Raw genomic sequence first — 20315 nt, forward strand, 5'->3', positions numbered from 1 at the left:
CTGCATCACGCTAAACAGAAAAGATGAAGAAGCCTTTGTCAGGGCCTCAAACCCAGTATCGCGTTGTCCATGTTTCCCGAAGGGACCCTGAGAGCCAAGGGCTCCTGGGCCCTGGCCCCACCGGCCCAATGGCTAATCTGGCCCGGAATACGAGATTTGACCATGCATTGATTGATTGATTGATCATTGAAATATTTATTAACAGTTTGCAGAATTACAGTAGACGACCCAATTAAGCATTACACTTGTTTACAAGAGGGTCCACCTTGTTCAATTCATCAAAACATTTAGAGACATACAAATAGACACTTCTAGGAATTCAGAACATGGCAGCTTGGTAGACGTGACCTGATACGTTTCAGAATGCATAACTTCTATGTTAAGAGTCATAACATAGAAGTGACCAAAGTCATAACCTATTATGACCAAATAAGTATGCGCAACCATCCACTCCCACTGAACTGACCTGCTGCACTAATATGATTTGGTCAAAATGGCTTTGACACTCCTGCATTTAGGCCAATGGAAGAGCACATCGTGTGTGGAAGCATGTGTGCCACAACAACCTTCTGAGGGGCGGGCTCCGCTCAGCAGACTGGGAAACGGATACGGAAATTCATGTATGTGCAAAGTAGAATCCTGGTGAGGGCCCTAGAGAGTCGCTCTGTGGAGCGGATCAGAGCAAAACCAAGCTTTCCACAGGTACTGCAGAAAACTAAACAAAAAAATTGATTGACATGTATATCAGCCAATGGGCGCGTTTTACTGATCATGTCGTCCAATCCACGTTCACCAAGTCAGGGCTTCTGTTTTTAGCCTGTCTGTCAGCCAGGCACTCAGATGGGGCTGTGAAAGAATCATGGCTGCTCCCTTCATTAGGTGGCTAAAGAGATTCTACGTTTTCTTGTTAATATCCCCCGTCTGTGTTCCAGCCTTCTTAAATTTGGAGGAGCTAAATGAGATGAAATATGGCATCGAAATTCTTCCAGATCCAGTCATTATGGGGCAGGTGAGTGGGTGATGGCTAAGTAACAACGATAGCAATATAGCTATCGTTTGTAAATAACATATGCTAACATGAGCTCACCTTTACATTATTAACGGACGATTAATTTGATGTTTAAGAATTGGTATGGCCGGGTTGCATTATATAATGCAATCAGCACTACTGACTTCAAGTTCAAGGCAAAAGCATTACGACAGCTGTCACATGCTTGCTTTCAACTCTGAACTATACCGTACGTTGCATGTATTCTCGTTTTACTTGACTTTTAAATGGCTCCATATTAAGACAAGGCAACTTTATTTATACAGACGGTTCATACACAAGTGCTTTACAGAAAAAACTAAATGCCATCAGAGTGCAATGCACTTAAAAAATAGAGGATATAAGAGATACAATTAAAATAAGATAAAGGAGCATATACATTAGAACAAATACTCTCACATAGGCTTTGGTACAAGAAATAATAAAAAGTGAGCACAGCTCATTTAAAGCCCCTGTTGGGGAAGATAGCTGTTAGCTATCCGCAATTTGCAACTCTCTAATGTATGAATCTAGAATTGCAATACCCTCCATTGACTCCCCACTCATCCAAATTGCTTTTGCGATCTGCTTGTATTAAACAACGTTAAACTCACCAACATTGCAGCTGTAGGGAAAGCTCTTTCAATCTGCAAAGCGTTTGTTTAATAAAAATCCACCGTAGACATGTTATGACTTATGAGCTATACTTTCTGTCAAGACATTCTGTGCAGGACAGGACAGTTGGAATTTGGAAGCACTGACTTCAACGAGTGCTTCCAAACTCCAACTCTCACCTGCACAGAATTTCTTGACAGAAAGTAGCTCATAAGTCATAACATGTCTACGGTGGATTTTTATGAAACAAACACTTTGCAGAAAGAAGACAATTCAAGCTTTCAGCTTCAGCTGCAATGTTGGTGAGTTTGTCGTTTAATACAAGCAGATCGCAAAAGCAATTTGGATGAGTGGGGAGTCAATGGAGGGTATTGCAACTCTAGATTCATCCTATTATAAAACAAGAACTGATCAATTATGAGTTAATTACCAGTGGCTGCCTCATATCTCTAGAATTGTGCTGTGAAATGTAAATATTTTATAAAAGTTTTTTTAGTTTTAACAACAGGATCTGTCGAAATGACTGTAACTGACAGTGTAGCCTTAGCCTACTACAAATTGAACCAAAGGACCCTTTTATAACAATAAACTCTGATGGAAATACAAATGGACTGGTTGTATTTGTGCACTCTCAGGTAGCACATTCTCCAACCCATTATATGTCGCACCTCACGCACAGCTGTCGCGCGACCGTTTGGACTATGGCATTAAACGTGTCTGGTTGCTTCCCCCCCTCTATGGTTTGCGTAGAAAGGCAGCCAATCAGAAATACGTGTCAGTATGACTATATTATGTCGAAGTTTTTATGGCTATTCATAGACCAGTGCTTTTCACTGGTAAAAATCTAGAGTTGCAAATTGCGACTAGTTGTTAGCCATGGGAGTAAGCAATGTTAAATGCATGTTTTTAACTTTTTAACTCGGGATATATCTTATTATGAAGGTTCACAGACAAAGGTTTTGTTGCAGGCCAAGACTGAGGAGGTTGTGATGGTTTCTAACAAATACAAGCAGCTGTATGAGTGTCGACTTCCAGCCCAAGCTGTCAGATTTCACCAAGACCCAGCATCTGAAGCGGACCCACACAGTTACACTGGGCCTGGCATCCCAGAACTTCTCAGACCTATGCATAATGCTGCTTGCTTGGTGAAGGTTGGTGCTCTATTTCAGTACATATTGACATGTTTACCGCTTCAACGTGAGATCCTTTTTGAAATACAGAAATGTTATTTTAGTTCATTTTATTGTGTACTCGAGTATTACACTAACACTAAAAGTATTTTTCTAGTTCAGCAGATGCTTGTTTTATCAAGGGTGACTTAACAAAGTGCAAGATGGCATAAAACCTAGGATCTGTCTGAACACAACATGCTATCTGAATAACATTCTTAGCATTTGTGGACAAGCACAAACTATATCTCTTAACAGCTTAATAAAGCCATCTTCTTTGACTTTGCCCTTCATAATGTCTTTGAAATCATCTCGCCAAAAATCAGCAACAAGAATTCCAAATTTGCGTGGTACAAGGAAGTGCTGCAGGGTGAGATTGTATTGTATTGTTCTGCTTTTTGCTTTGGCAATGTCAATTGTAAACGTATGTTTTCTCATGCCAATAAAGCCCTTTGAATTGAAATTGAATTGAGTGGGAGTCTGAAGAGGTGAGTTTTCAGACTGTGGCAGTGACAGTGAATCTGCAGTCAGGTGGAGGTCATTCCACAGTGAGCTTGGGAATCAGGAGGAAGCTTAGAATGTTGGTCAGGGTGGTCGTAGGGAAGGGAAGTACAGTCTGTACAGAGGTCCTGTGTTAGCTGATCTAAGTGAGTGGTAAGGAGTGTAGGGGTGCCACGCCCTTCATTACCTTGTAAGTTATCTCCAGTGTTTTGAATTTGATGTGGGCAGAAGACACTAGTGAAGTAATCTCTCAAGAACAGACTCTGTGCTGCCTGATGCACTACTGAATCTGTCAGCGAGGCCATTCAGAATGTGTATACACTGTTGATAGTGGGAATGAAAACACAGGCACACCACACAAAGTGGAGGGCTGAGGCCGGGCTAAACAGGCCAACATCCTGTTATACACATTCTACTGGGGCCTGCCCCCAGAGGCAAATTCAAAGGAAACAAACAGCAGAGGTTTTCTTTTTTTTGCCGATGGGTTCCCAGATTGCTAGTGAAGGGTCCACGAAATGGGGAACGTGAAAATGTAAGTTGAACACGACAAGGCATGGTGCAGCAAGGCAATTGAGTATTAAGCATGCCTGCAGACTAGGACTCGGAAGGAGAATTTCAAAATACAATCAAGCCTGGTATGATGAAGATGACTGAGGCAGTAGATGAGCAGACTCCTTGCTGAGGATGGGTCGGATCCGCTATTCTATTCGAGATCTGCTATTTTCACTACTTCTTATTAAAAGTGTGTTTATTTTTATTATTATTATTAGATTTTTTTTAATTTATGAAAATTCTTATGTAATGTAATGTTTTTATTTAATTTAGTAATGTTTTTTGAAAAAAGTTTTAATTCATGGGCCCCAACCCACTGTTTGGTAAATAGATGTAGTACAGTGCATACATACAGGGGAATGCATACAGGGGGAAGTTAATTTGTTCACAGATTTTGACCTGAAAGTCAAAATTCAACCCCGCATTTCGCATTTGACACATCTCTTGGAGCAGTGGACCATGCTCGGGAATCGTTTCATTAGTTGATTTGACCCCCCCAATCCAACCCATTGATGCTGAGTGCCAAGCAGGGATGCATTGGGTCCCATTTTTGCAGTCTTTGGTATGATCCAGCCGGGGATCGAACCCCGACCTCCCAGTTTCAGGGCGCACACTCTAACCACAAGATCACTGTCTGTCAGAGAGAAGAGAGGTTCAAATCCAAGGTAGAACAGGACAGTTACAAGTTGCAGATGTATAGGTCAGTTGACAGTGACACACTATTACAAAATGATTATATCATTCACACATGAATGTAATGTAACGCAAAATGCTCCCTTATGCCAGATTTATTGCCACAGTGTTGACATGGTTTGAACAACCATGCTAAAACCGCAACGACAAAACTCCTATTTGAGCAGTACAGAGTACAGACCCTCATTGGTTTTTTCAAACACGAAATTAACCTCATTTTGACCCGTGGGAGTTTAGGTAAGCATTGTGTAAAACCTAAAAGCTGGGAGCAGGGAGTTCACTGTATGTTGTACAATAGTCTGAAGGAAGGTTTGGAAGATGTATAAACAATTTAAAGGAAAATACTTTTTTTAATCTGTACTTTCTGCAGACCAAGGACTGGTGGACTTACGAGTTCTGTCACGGACAGCATATCAGACAGTACCACCTTGAGGGTGAGTTATCGTACTAATAACTTATATTTTCTTTTATTAGATGAGCATAATGGACTGTTTATAGTTCGCAGTTCTGTGACTGTGATCACCCAGTGGAAATCATTACAATATTACCAGTGGACAACATTCCATTGTTGTCCACTGTCCAGTCTAACATATTGACCTTGGCACTCAGACAATGTTTGTCCGATTTAGGCATGGGAATTATCGATTCATTCATTAATTGATACGTTTTGATCGATTAACTGGTTAGTTGATGAGCTGCGTTTAAAAAAAGAATAATCTTAATAATTTCCCTGAATGTTTAAAATCTACATTTTGCTGATATTCAGAAAAAATACAAAAGGCCATTTGTGATACCATTTGTGATACAGGGCCAGGCAATGGCATCTTTGTATGAAGAATAAAATGAAATGTAAAGTGCACTGTCTTGTCTGTCACATCACATGCAAAAGCAGATATGCTTCTGTGGCTACCAAGGTTGGGGGGGGTCCTTTTTTAACCGGCCCTTATGTGCGTTCCTCTGCCACGTGCAGACCGCATTACATTTACAGAAAACAACCCAATAGAACCGCAGAATTTTTGATTAATTGTAAACTGTTACATTTAATTGATTAATTTCTTAACGGCGATTAACATCCCTAGTCCGGTTTTGTCTGTTCCTGGACATTCAGCAGCTCTTCTGCTGTGAAGGAAAGGGAGCGTGCAAACAGATGCACATGTTTACACGTTTTTTTTAACACTGTTAAGGGTTGCCTAGGCATTCACTTTCTTCACTTGTGTCCTTGTAATCAGGTTTACCAGATGTGTAGCCAACATGGATACATTTTAATGTAATCATGTTGCACTGATCTCAACTCTAAAAAAAATAGGTCAAAATGACCTCAAGTCATGCGAGTGCTAGAACGAATCCTGGAGCATATTGTCGGAAAGTGTGCTCCATTTGGGCAGGTGTGAAGGCTCATTTGAATATAGGACGGTCTAACGCCCCTCAAAAAACACTGCAGTGTACTGTGTGCAGGATGTTTAGAGAGAGAATGTAGGCGATTGGGTTCCAGCACCTGCACACACACACACACACACACACACACACACACACACACACACACACCGTAACATCCACCCCCTGCATCCACGTTGCCCTTACTTTACGATGTCCTAACTATTACTCAAAGTATAATTTTAACACTAGATTTTACTGTGTAGTTTATGAATTAAACTACACAGTAGTTTATGAATTAAACTACACAGTAGCTCTACCAAACTACAGGTGTGAATGTGCCCTAAGACTAAATCGCCTGTCTATAAACAACAAGGGCCACTCTCGTTCTTTCAACAGACACAGAGATCAAAGGGGATGTTCTCTTCCTTGGCTATTATGAATCTGAATTTGACTGGAGCAATGAAACTGCTAAGGTAAATATCCATTTATTAAAAACCCACCAGGACTATTGGAGAGAACCAGGTCTGGTCCATGAATCTTATAATGTGACCTTGAGCTATAAATAATTAAATTGAAATATATTTGATTTGTTCCATTGCCTGAGGCAGTATATTATAGCCTTACGGAATATTGCCACCAATCAATTTATGTAACAAAGCCTCTCCCTGTTCAGGCCTCCAAGCAGCACAGACTGAAGCGCTACCACAGTCAGAGCTATGTAAACGGCTCAAAGTGCGACCTGAATGGAAGTCCCAGGCAGACTGAAGTCAGGGTGAGTAAATTGCACTCTTAATTTAGCTTCAAATAGCATTTCTGTTGCCTATACACCCAGACAAATTGACCCTTTCCACATTACATTTTTCAGTTTGTGTGTGAAGAAGGCTCCAGTGACTACATTGCCCGAGTGGATGAGCCTCAGTCTTGCCACTATGTGCTGACGGTCCACACAGGCCGCACCTGTCAGCACCCCTTCCTACAGCCACCCTCCACTGCTAAGCCCCAGGGTATTGTGTGCCAGCCTGCTCTTAGTGCCCAGCAGTACATGGACTACGTCAAGGCTCAAGTCTGTGAGTTGGCAGGAAATTAGTGTGTATGTCAGAGGATGCTTGCGTTATCTGTGCTGAAATCTTTTTAGGTTGTCTATTTTTGGAAACCTGGAATTGTCTTTGTTTGCTTATGTCTTTATTTCTTCTTACATTTTCTGCTTAAATTAACCTCCTGTACCCTTTATTTCTTTCTCTCTCTAATGTATTCCCAGCGGACACTAAGCGTAAAGTAGAACAGATCTCAGAGGAATTGAAAAGTCTAGATGAGATGTTGGCTGGTAATGAAGGGGCGGACGCTACAGTAGAAGTCACAGAAGATGACCCAGACCTCATGGCGTTAGACAGAAAAGGTGCTTTTTCAACTTGGTGTCCCTATTTTGGACATTTTTGGCAAAATAAAAAACGAACGAAATTTAGACTTTGCAAAAGTAGCTGATCTACAAGAGTACACTGCATTGTGATGTTATGGCTATTTTCACATTGTGTCGCATTACACAACATGAGTTAGTAGAGTGGCCATTTTAGCTATTTGTTCTTTATAAGTTTAAAAAAGCTAATAGACGTAGTACGTACTATCATGTACTAATTGCATTTGAGATGATTGCATGGGTTTCTGTTAAAACAGATACTACTGTTACAAATGAGGATGCAGGACTGGAGGACACGGAGGACTCTGACTTTTGGGATGGAGTTACCAGGCCCGATGGATCAAAATCAACTGTTAAAAAACAAGGGATTCTGGTACAGAATTTTACTTTTTAATTTCTTTCTTTTATGGTTTTCTTAAGAAAGATAATGCCCATTTAATGTTATTCCTGTTGTCCTTGGTTGCTCACATTTTATATATTAATGCAAACACAAACAAAGTTGTAACTTCTAGTTACAATTAATGGTAGGGTGAATTCATGCTTTCTGATTGGTTCATAATTGTCCCATACAAGATTTATTAAATCGTAGTATCGACCCCTAGAAAACCACAAACTGACTTTATCCAGCCATTATACCCTGGAAAATTAATCTAATGTAATTCATTTCTAATCAAAAATTGCCAGAGGTTGATAGGCCCGGGTTGATGATGTCTGTCAGGCAACAACTTGCTTCCTGGTTATCTACCAAAATAGAATTGGAACACACAGTATTCACAACATTCTGTTGATTGAGAGCAAAGTGTTGCTAGATAGCAGCAAGTATAGAGAGATTGGTTAGTATACTATACACAGTATACACCTCATGTCCAAATGTAGCCCTGGAACATGACTGCCATGATGATTATCATGACAGTCATGCAGGAACTTTGCCCTGTTTTTTGCGCTCGCTGCATTTACAAGATTTCCGTATATATAAACATTCAGATTTCAAATATAAAGTACTCACAAAGTGTCCCACGGGTGTTAGTTAGTAGCAGCGCAAGCGATTAGAATTGCTGCGTCCCGCGTTGTTTAATAAAAAGCATTTTTGTCCGAGCTCCCCGGCTACTTTTTTCAAACGGGGTTCGTTTGGGAAATCCACAGTTGCACACCGGGAGCGCACTCGCCTATTAGTCTGTATTGGCAGGGCGGTCAGCCTACCTATATCGAACACACCGAGTGCCACCCTCCTCCCGACCGATAGGGGCGCGTAGTTGAAAGCCAATGGCAAAATAACACCTTGGATAAAAATGCTTTTTATTAAACAACGCGGGATGCAGAAATTCTAATCGCTGGCGCTGCTACTAACTAACACCCGTGGGACACTTTGTGAGTACTTTATATTTGAAATGCGAATGTTTATATATTTTAATTCTTTGTAAATGTAGCGTTCGCAAAAACCAGGGTGAAGTTGCGTCATGACTCTCGTATGAATACGAGAGTCATGAATCATGGCTAGTCCAAATGTTAAGATTATAACTGAGTTGTTTGGTTTGACAGGGTTTAGAGTAGAATCTGTGTGTTCCATGAGACGACATCACTTTTTGCTATCTCATGTATTGGATAGTGTAGAATGAAGCTATTTCATAAGACTTAAACGATATTTTGATTTCACAGGCAAAAAAAGACGACGATGATAATTCACTTGGAGACAACGAAGTTATAGATGAAGGTAACGCATTTTTATCAGCTCCTTTTAGACAAAATATAGACCTCCTGGCAGTGAGGATTTGGAGAGATGAGAGTTGAGCCATTTGCCATATTATGTATAAATTGACATGAAAGCTGTGCTATGTACCTTTCCTGTTCTACCCCAGATTTTTATTTTGAACCCAGCTCTACTGTGCAAGTGCTGCATTTATTTTACTCACCGAGCTAATTAGTACGTGCCTGCTTGCCTTGGGGAGAAATCGAATTTGGTTCTTCAGATCAAAAGTTGTGTCACACCAGAGACCGGGTTGAACCAAAGATATCTAACCTAGATCAAATAACAGTCTACTATACAGATTAAACAAAATTACATTTTGTTTACACAAAAATCTTACATGTTAGCTTATATAAACAACAGGCGGCAGCAGTATTGACTGACTGTTGTTTTACTAGCTCCTTTTAGTACAGTGTGTCACAGTGCATATTTGCCCATGATGTACGTCATTCTTTGTTATGCAATAATTGCTTTAAAACCGCAGGCAGAAATCAGCGCTAAGCAACTGACAACCATGGAACCTTCATGGAATCAAAAGAGTTCTCGCTGTTGCTCTGCTTTTGAAGGAGGAGAAGATGATTTCTAGAAAGAACATTGGTTTGGTTTCATTAAGTTTAGCTGCTACTGGCAAAAGGCACTTGGTCTTGGAGTGAAAACCAAATTTATGTTGCATGTTTTAAAAGATAAAAATATAATCTGGGTGCACAACTGCAAAGTAAGAGTTTGTACACCATTTATGGACAGAAAGTCCATAATTCACAGGTTTCCCTTTCTGACATCCACTGTTCCCCACAACCGGTTTTGTAGATTGCCAACTATGTTTCCTAGTCTTGTTCAGTATTCGATTAATGACAACTTCATACATATTTACTCTCATTTTCTCTCCCTTGTCTGTCTCTTCTTTTAGTTGAGAAGTTCAATTTTAAAATCATCACGGACCCAGCAGACTTGATGAAATTTGTCCAACACCTCAAAGAAAGCAACAGAAAGGTAAAGTTCTACCCATTAAGGACGGAACCCCGTTTTGTCTCCACCAGGCCGAAGGCATGGGGGGAGAGTATGTTTTGCACTCCGTCCGTCCGTGTGTGTGTCCGTCCGTGTGTCCGTCCATGTGTCCGTGAGCAGCTAATCTCGGCCACCGTTAACCCGGTCCATGCCAAATTTTGCACACACACTCCCTGGATGCCAACGATGAACCTCTGCCCCAAACTTTCCAGAACGGCCTGTTATAGCGCCACCAGGAGGCTGCTTTGTGCAAAACAAGTTTTTGCACAGTACACCTACAGATTTTGTCCAAACATCACGCAAATTGGTACACAGTCTCTCTAGAGCCATTCAACGAAACCGGTCTTTCAGATTTCTCAGACTCCATCCTGATTGGTTAAGATTGGCTTCCAAAGTTCACAGGAGTGCTCCGTTTCAAACAAAATGCTGCAAATCATGAACACATTGCGTGATTTCCGTGAAATTCTGCACCCACATTCCCACTAGGCCGAGGACGAAATGCCACATGAACAATTTCAACTCAGCCTCAAGGTATAACTGGCCGAAAAGTGTTTTTACCTCTAACTGCACGGATCTGTGGATAACTTTGTATGCCAACTCCCTAGAGGCCAAGGAAAAACATTTGCCTGGAATTTTTCACATCTGCTCTTTATAGCGCCACCAGGAGGCCGACATATGTAAAACACATTTTCTATTATTACTCCTTCAGATTTTATCCAAATTTCACGCAAATCGGTACACATGATCTCCATAGTCATGTGATCAAGACAGGTTTGTTTGATTTCTCATATTCCATCCTGATTGGCCACGATTGGCTCCTACAGTTTTCAGGAGTAGCCCGCTTTGTACAAATCGCCACAACTCCTCAACGCAGCGTCCGATTGCGATGAAACTGTGCACGCATATTCCCACTAGGCTGAGGAAGAAATCCTGGTGGAAGGGCACTTTTTCTAGTTGTAACTATACCCTTCAGGACGGGAACCCCTTTTGGGGTAGTTATTTATGTACAGTAGAGCAATATAGTTATTTTTTAATAAATATTTGAAGGTTTTCAGAAAACTTATATCAGGATTTAGAAGGCGTTTTTAGAATCAAACTCAGTCCTAAATGGCTACAGTTCCTCTGATTTATTTAATTTCTAAATGTTATATCTTTTTTTGGTCTTAGAAGACACAAAACCAAGCTAAAAGTGAAGGAGAAAGGCAAAAGGCTGATGGGATAAAGGACAAGCACAGTGAGAAAGAGAAGGATGAAGATCAACGCTTGCTACAAGAGTTTGAAGATGAAATGGCTGACATCTCAGTGCCCTCTGAGAAGATTGAGGAAATAAAGGAGGAGATGCAGAAGGAGTTTGACAACATCATCAATGAGGTGTGTAGCTGTTTTCATCCCTGCTATCAAAGTCCCTATTTCCACCGGTCGATCAGATGTTCACCCGTCCGTCTGTACAATATTTTGGTCTTAAGCAAAGTATCTTGAACTGGATTGCAATGGAATTTGGGGTGCACCTTCATGCTTCCTGGTTAATTATAATGACGTTTCTGTTTCCTGTAATGTCCCCAATAGGTCAGAATTTTGCGTGTGTGCGCGTGTGATTAAGAAATATTATACCGAAATGGATGCATGTAAAAAGATCATAAGTAACGGTGCTTTTGCTTTGGCTCGATATCCTTATGAAAGTAAATTGTCGACCTCTTTCTTTGCACATTCCAGTCCAACTGCACATTCTAGTCTAACATTCCGGTCCAACTGACACTATTTACTTTTACTGCCTTGAAATCCATATAATGACATGTAAAGTAAGTAATGATGGTATAATGTTTGTTTTTACTGTATAATGAACGTTTTGGTTTGCACCTCTGCTATCTAGGCCCAGCAGGAGTTGGAGACAGAGGGACTGAAAGGAGAGTTTGATCGTACTCAGGCCACACAGACACTGGAGACCACTCTGGACAAACTGCTCGACCAGTTGGAGGACAAAGAAGTCCAAGACCCAGAACAGCAAATGGGAGGAGGTCCGAGAGCCAGCGACCCGACCAGGGGAAGCCCTAGCTTGGCTCCGCAACAGCCAGGTACAAGGCCAGCGTGCCTGGACATTATTTCACCATGCATGTGTATGTACTGTACATCTCCATTTTGTCTGATGTCACACTTCATATTCATCAGCGTGTGAATGTTTGTCATCATTTATTTTCTTTATTTCACATCAAGCAAGCAATCCAGCAAGGATTTTTAGATCCACAATTGACAGATACACACAGCTCAAACTCGTATGAACGGAGCAGAATCCAGAGAGGGATCCATTATTTAATTCCTTTATTTAGTGAGTTATCTCTGCCTCTGCTGCCTTCTGTGCATCTGTGGGATAGTGTCATAGTGTTTTGATTTGTTATTAATCGCAACAATTGAACACATTGGAACACACATTCTTGACTCTCACCTCCTCCATCGTGCTGCCCTGCAGTACATATGAGGTGACCTGTGCTATTTGTCCCCCTTTTGTCTTCGTCACCCCCAGACCAAGTGGACGATGACCATGTTAAGATCAAAATTACTAAGTATAAGACGGGCGGCAGCTCTGATGGGGAGGTCAAAGTTGAGGAGATGGGAGAAGGCGACCCGCAGTGGCAGCACATAAAGGACGTGGTAAAAGAGCAGCTAGAGAAGGCAGGACTGAAGGCCGAAGGTAGGAAAGGGGAGTGCACCAAAAGCACACAGCCTGTCTCTTTTCCATCTGTTCTCTTTTGAGTATACTGTATACCTACTTCTCTTTCCATCTTTGTCCAGTGTATGACCGTCCTGTTCAGGCGTTGGAGGGCTTCCTATTGGGAGACTAATATGCCTCTTCTGTTATAATGCTGAATTAACCACATTAACCCTGGTGCAAAAATGGTTGTGAGTTTTACGCAGATGGTGTTTCTTCCGCAAGAGGCTAGCTGCATACTGTATGAGACGGGTCTGTGTGTGTGTGTGTGTGTGTGTGTGTGTCTGCCTGTCGGGAACTTTTTTGAGGTATAGATTGGCCATTTTCTCTGTGCAATGCCGTCATATGACATAGTATAAAATAGGGCTTATTAAGGTAAAGAAAGCAGCCCTGCACAGTATACTTTACAGTGACAGTGAATCCAGTACACTTGGGCTATTTGTACGTCTCTAAATGTTTTGATGAATTGAACATGGTGGACCCTCTTGTAAACAAGTGTAATGCTTAATTGGGTCGTCCACTCACAGTTAACAGTCTTTGTATTGAGTTTGTGCTTGAAATGTACTGTAATTCTGCAAACTGTTAATAAATATTTCAATCAATCAATCAATCAATCAATTGGGCTGCTGGAGTTGAATGAAACTTGGGGGGAACAACTTGGTCAAAGGAACTCCCCCTAGTGAGTCACCCATGAGTATCCCTCACTCTGGACAAGAAATTGAGCAAGTATTTGGGAACTATGCCATTTAGGATCTTGAAAACCAACTGCAATGAAAGATGGAAGACTCTCTCCTCCACTCTGAGGCCCAGGCTATACATACATGGATCTTTTGCAAAACGTATATTTTCGCCCTCCGTTTTAGAAAAAATCCCTGCCCATACGACAGAGATATCTATGTCCACACACAAACGCAGAAACGCGTTGAACACAGGATAAAATCACTGCAGTAGCAGGTTTCAATTGTAGGCTATATTATATTTGATTTTATATTTACACTTATGAGGTGCCAATCATATTTTTAATGAAGGAATATTTACCGCATTAAGCCACCTAAATTGTGAGTGGAAGTATATGTTTCTTTCATTGTCTGTCAGCATGTCTCCAGATCCCGACTCTCGACTTTTCTCTCCAAAATGATAGACACTTTACCATTGCTCTGGCGACTTGGCAGTTGGCACAGAAATTAGTCAGACCTATAGAAGTGTCCACAACCAGTTGTGAGCTTGTAGAGTGGCTATATTTTCGAGCTGTATAATATATGTCACGTTATAATGTAGGCTAATACAAGTTCACGTGTGCCGTGCACATTGTCAGCATGTAGGCACAGTGACATGCAGTCAATGGGCTGCATGGCTTACCATCTCTCTATATTTTGATAAAGGCATATTAAAAACATGACTTGTACACCCAATGAAAATATAAACTTCACGGAATATATACCACTTCGAATTATAACAATCGGTTGAAGATTATCTGAATATCGCACAAGTAAAATCTTAACTTTGCGCAACGGGCCATTATGCTGAGGACTGGCAGTGTTTTACCTAAACTTGTGAGGACCTCTGCTTGGATTCATGGTGAGTGGGGCACCGACGATCTGCAAGCTCACAACGCGCTGCATGTGGACGCAACACTTGGACCTTGTAGATACACGCAATGACGATACACATTTCACAGAATATATATATACCACTTTGAATTAAAACAATCGGTTGTGCTTTGCACTCAGCACCAATCCAAATGAAATCACCAGTCCGCACTGGACTAGGCTGATATATTTATTATTGTATGCAGCAGAGCAGAGCCTTTGCTCGCTGCAGTTGATGCAACATATGATAAGTTTTAAAGTTGTTAACAGTGATATATAAATATAAACTTGAACAATGATGGATATATATGTGTAGTTTCCATGCAGGCACAAGCTGCATTTCTTACCTAACCTAATTATAGTAAAAATGATATGCGCTAATAAAAGGTGACATCATCGTTTCTCAAAAGCTCCGTTTCGCATGACTACACAGCTCCACTGAAACGGATATTTTCGAAAATCTTCACTTATTTATCCGTTTCCAAAAACCTCCGTTTGAGTGGCTGAAAACGCCGTTTGCGTGTGGCTGAAAGGCCCAAACGCACAAAGAAATGTGCGTTTTGCAAAAGATCCATGTACGTATAGCCTGGGCCTGAGTCATCATAGACTACTGAAGTGAACCGAGGTTAAGTGAGACCTGGGGTGCAAGTTAACCCATTAAGACCCAAGGTCGATTCTATAAATGCCTTCTAAATCCCAACAGTTTTCTGTAAAACTTGTGTTGCTATATCAGTGGTGCTTTTGGACGCCCTGAAATTGTTCCAATCCATGGACCACCAGAAGCAATGATTTCAGTTTAAAAAAATTCACTTAGAAAAACATTGGCAAAAGAAGGAAAGTGCAGCACTCTCTGCTGTTTGTTTCCTTTGCATTTGCCTCTGGGGCGCCGCCCACTAAAATGTGGATAACGGGATTTTGTCCCGTTTGTCCGCCCTCCTCTTCTGGTAGGGCACCTGTGTTTTCATTTCCCGGCCTAGAATGAATAAAGAGGATGGTGCACGGAGGCGCGGCCTAGGCTCCTTGGGAGGTTTGCACATGTGCAGTGTAAACAGGAACTGCGATGATGGAGTGTTCCAGCAGAGGTGCTAGCATAGAGTATTAAGGTGCATGAGAGTTGCTGACCCGGAACTGAAATAATAAAAATGATATCACAAAAAGAGAATAGTACAAAGTAGATTTTGTTTTTATTTTAAAAAGTATATCAATTTCATAACTGTGGAAAAAATGTTGTGTATAATTATTACATATTACATATTTTCTTTTGTGGATTTTCCATGTTCTTTAGTACATGTGTCAAACTTTTATTTTTGTGAAATGACAAAGGAACATGAATACTGTTCATTCAAGAGCTGTGGATGATACAAAACATTTGAAAAGGGAAGGGTGGCTGCTGTTTAATTCTCAACTGTTCTGGATCTCATTATTTACATCACAAGTTATGAGCTTTAATCTAGCACCTCTGCTGGAACACATCATTGCAGTTCCTGTTTACACTGCACATGTGCAAACCTCCCAAGGAGCCTAGGCCGCGCCTCCGTGCACCATCCTCTTTATTCATTCTAGCTAACGGCAATGCATGTACACGTTCTGAATGCCCCTGCCGACAGATTCAGTATTGCAGCCGGAATCTGTTCTTTAGAGTTTATCCAAAATACAACACAAATAAGTGACCTTGTCCTCGCTTGTGAAGGCCAGGGACTTGCCCTGTGCAAAGCCCTGCTCCCCAGCCATAGGCGGAGCTTGAACTTGACGCCTGGGGGTGCGACTGCTTGGCCAACGACACCCGACCTTTATTTGATTATTTTAGCGTTTTTACAATGCCCTAACCCCTAAAAATGAGTTATTTAGGTAGTACAGCAGCTCACACACATACACACATGCACTACAGCCATATAGCGAGTCATCATATCATGATAAGAGAGATGATTACAAACTACAGTCAGAAGTTAAGTTTAAAAAAGAAAAACAACTTTTTTTTTTTTTTTTTTTTTGCCAGGGCCTGAACCCCCTCAAGCTCCGCCCATGTCCCCAGCCGTATTAATGGCAGCCATAGGACAAATTCCACACGTGCAAATGTACTGTAGCAAAATACCCCAACAACAACTAATGGGGACACAATTTTATATGGGGAATTGTATAATTAATGTATAATGTATACTATGTAGTACGATTTAGTATGGTCTGAACAGTACTAAACCGTTCTTGTTGTGCAATGGAATTTAAGTTTTAGTTTTTTAATGAATAAAATAAGCACTAAAATATTTCCTGTCATTTCTATTGTATGCGATAGTATGCAACTATGCATATTGCCAGTAGGTCACTTAAATTCAAAATGCTAAATTTGGACTGCAAATTATAAATGTATCGTATTTTTTTCAGAGCAGTATAGTGGCTGAACAATATATTCACACCATACTTGCTTTTTTAGTGAAAAAATGGAAACCGCACAGAAGTACAGAGAACACTTGGGCTAAAGGGATAACACAAAAAAAGTCCTGTAGTCCTGTGACTTTCCATTGTGGTCCTATGAATTCAATTAATCTGGCCTAAAGGGTGATTTTTTTACTTACAATGCCAGTGGCATCCATTAAAAACAGCTGATCTAGCAGCTACGCGTATTGTGAGACCCAAGTGTAGTATAAATCAGTCATGATATAACAGCTTATCTCTGCCAAAATGCACAAGAAAATGTATTTCATCCCTGTTGTCTCTTGTCTGTCATGTTCATCAGCTCTCGTGTTTACATGTTTTTGCATCATGATTGTTGCTTTTGTGTGATCCTGAGTGTCATTTACTCTTGTGTGTTAGTAATTGGTTGTCCTGTTGTGTTCCTAGGTAAAATTGAGGTGAAGATCTTAACGCGAAAGAATGCAGAGGAGGCGGGGGACCAATGGCTGACTGAAGAAGATACTAAATCCTTCAGGGAGCTGCTCATAAATCTACTGGTAAGTTAAATTGACTGTTACCCAAGATTACCTGTTCATGCTTTGACCAAATCATAATAATTTAAGTGCTCTGTATATTGCTGTTGTTGCAGTTTTAAGTGTTGTTGTATGTTTGCCAACTGTCTGTAAAATTTGTTTAATGTATAATTGTTTTTATTAATTTTGTAATCTGTGGACCCCCCCTTGAAAATGAGATGTTACATCTCAAGGGGTTATTTCATTTTTTCCATTTATAATTCTGTATATTAAATTGGTTGAATCATAGTACCGCAATTACACTTGTAGTGTCGATCAGCAAGCATTTTCTTGGTGAAATTCAACATTCAACATTTATTTGTTATCGCTTGTACAAATTATGACGCCATTGGCTCCAGGCTGTAACAGAAAGAGCCAATTCCAGTTAAACATGTTTCAGTACGGTCCTCTTTTGTGTGTCTTATGGGTTATGGGTGGGTGGGTGGGTGTCATGTGTCATGTGTGTCATGGGTGTCATGGGTGGGTGAATCTGCCAAACTTCACTTTTACACACAAAAAAGAAGAAGAGGCCAAGGCACTCTCGTAGAAACATAAAAAGCCTTTAATAAAGTGGCTATTGCATTCGCAATAATTAAAATTCACCTACGCATTGCGGCACAACTGCCTTCATCAGGGTGACTGAGTCACTTTTACACACTCGGCACTCTGCTTGTTTTGGAAGTAATCATTTGTGATGAAGTTGTGATTAATTAAGGAGATGTTCATTGTTTCTCCTTACCCCTCAGACTGGAGGCACAGAAGAAGTTTACAAGGAGGAAAAGAGGCAAAAGGAACTGGAGAATAACTATAGGTTTGTGTGGGGAGAGTCACAAGAGGAGCCTCCACCATCTAGCACCTCTGACTCGGATGATGTAGACATCTGAGCTGTCACTCACATGTTGTGATGGTAAACCAGACTCCTATGGAGACCAGTAGGCAGGGAGATTGTCATCCGCCCTACAGCGCTTACTATTAAACCTGACGGACGATATCCTGTGTCTACATTCAGAAAATGTGTCTGTTCCTCAGTAGGCACCACTTGTATGTTGCACGACAAACATCCCAGTTGTAGCCCAACAGCAGTATGAAGTTCTGCGTTTTCCTCTCCGATGGGATAATGACATTGATGGATATCGGTAGCTATAAAGCTGACCATGACGTTTTTTTTTTTTGTTTTTTTGGCAACAACACTGTAAACGTAGTTGTATAACGTCCTGCATTTTTGTTATGCGTCTCTGCAGGGAAGCAACCAGAGGAAATCGTATGTGACTCAAGTGAACAAGTGATATGTTGCAAAGGGTACTCCGTTTTCTCTCACCCCTCTGAAAAGTGATTTTAATGTCAAAAGGCAAAAACTCAAGAGGGGCACAGATGTACATTCATGATTTTGTTCTTGTAAAGCTTTTTGATAATGCACTGTTTGCTGATAAAAAAAGAAAGGAAAACATCAGTAAGCACAAATCTTTTCAATTGTAGATCATATTAGTAATTCTACACTTTATACTGTGGCACTTTACATTTTTAGAAGCACCTCAGAAATGGAATTTTATGCATTAATTTGCTGGCAGAAATAATTTACTTTTAGTTCTATTCCATATGGTAAAAGGGATTCAAAATGCAACAAGAGTTTAGGATGTGTAGTCTGTAAGTCTGCTAAACGTTTTTGTCTAAGATGGCTGAGATTCACCTTGTGGCTGTACATTTACTAGCAAATGTCAAGTGTCAATCAAATGCAGTCAACCAAATGAAAGATTCCACAAAATCCTTTCTAACGATTATTCAGAAGTGTACCACAAGGGCTGAATTTGTATAGTTTGTGAATAATTGTAGTTTAATGGATATTAATCTGTAAATAATTTGCTTGAATATAAAATTTACTTGACATGTTGGATATTACCACAAATCAAGAGTGGCTTGAGTTATTGAGTGAGGTTGTCGAAATCTGTCACCAATTTTGGACCAATCTAGCCTGCTTATCGCAGTCAATCAGGCTGGAAACCAGGCAAAGGCAGTCCACTCATTGAGTGAGCAGAGTCTATGGTCTTGAGCCAGGCTAGGACCAATCCATACTGCACAAATATATAAAGTCATATTTGCTTGATAACTGTCAACTGTTTGGGAATCCAGTTAAACAATCCCAAAAGGAAGAATGATCAAAGAATTATTGAGTATTTTTTAGGGATGCACCAAAAGGGAAATTCTTGGCCGAAACCCAATATCGAATATAGGATGGAAACAGTTGGCCGAATAGCGAATATGATTATATTTCTTTCCTACCATTGCTGTCATGGCCGTACCTTAAAGCTACCTGATTTATGGCAAAATAAATGGTTATGGCAAAACTTAACTTAAATAATAATCACTATTATAGGTCCATAAAACATTTATTCAGCTCTTTTGAATGCATTAATTGCATACACTATTCGGTGATATATTGTCTGCAAGCAATGAGTAAAAAAAAATGTAGTCTCTGTAACGCATCTAGGGGGCACAATCTGCATTCAAAGATGTTCCTATAGAAGCTTTGTCATTGGTTGAAAAAAAAACCCTAGACAGGCAAATCAACCAATGACAAAGCTTCTAGGAAAATCTTTGAACGCAGATTGCGGCCCCTAGATGTGTCACAGAGACTACATTTATTTTGGGAGCCTTTTACCCATTGCTGTCTAAATAAAAATAAAAAGTCATTACAATTTTGACATTATTGCTTATAGCAGCTTTAATTAATGAATGGTACTAGTATTTGTTAGTTGTTTTTTAGTGGTGCAACCACTCCATTGAACAGCAATGCGTGTCCCTTTGTATGCATGTGTGTTTAAGTACCAACACTCCAACAGGTGACAAAGTGGCACTGTTGAGCTTCACGCTGTGCACGGGTGCATGATGGGAAGCTGAGTTTTTAACAGCCATTACGTGATTTATGATTCTGGGTGTGACAGTACAGTAGATCGGGATTCCCACACGG

At 40.6% G+C, this 20315-nt stretch overlaps 1 protein-coding gene across 1 annotated transcript; it reads left to right on the top strand.

Moving 5' to 3' along the window:
• The first annotated feature begins 847 nt into the window (after positions 1 to 847).
• On the top strand, positions 848 to 19601 carry os9 (OS9 endoplasmic reticulum lectin). The gene is made up of 15 exons (XM_083770911.1): positions 848 to 1009; positions 2611 to 2793; positions 4928 to 4991; positions 6331 to 6407; positions 6608 to 6706; positions 6800 to 7001; positions 7193 to 7330; positions 7606 to 7721; positions 9005 to 9059; positions 10000 to 10082; positions 11265 to 11468; positions 11968 to 12169; positions 12616 to 12783; positions 17226 to 17335; positions 18097 to 19601. Exons 1-15 carry the CDS (start codon positions 860 to 862, stop codon positions 18232 to 18234), a joined length of 1989 nt encoding a protein of 662 aa, XP_083627037.1. The 5' UTR covers positions 848 to 859; the 3' UTR covers positions 18235 to 19601.
• Positions 19602 to 20315: the final 714 nt, after the last annotated feature.

Source organism: Protomyctophum parallelum (assembly GCF_964188405.1).
Source record: "Protomyctophum parallelum genome assembly, chromosome: 8".
In the NCBI taxonomy this organism is placed as follows: Eukaryota; Metazoa; Chordata; class Actinopteri; order Myctophiformes; family Myctophidae; genus Protomyctophum; species Protomyctophum parallelum.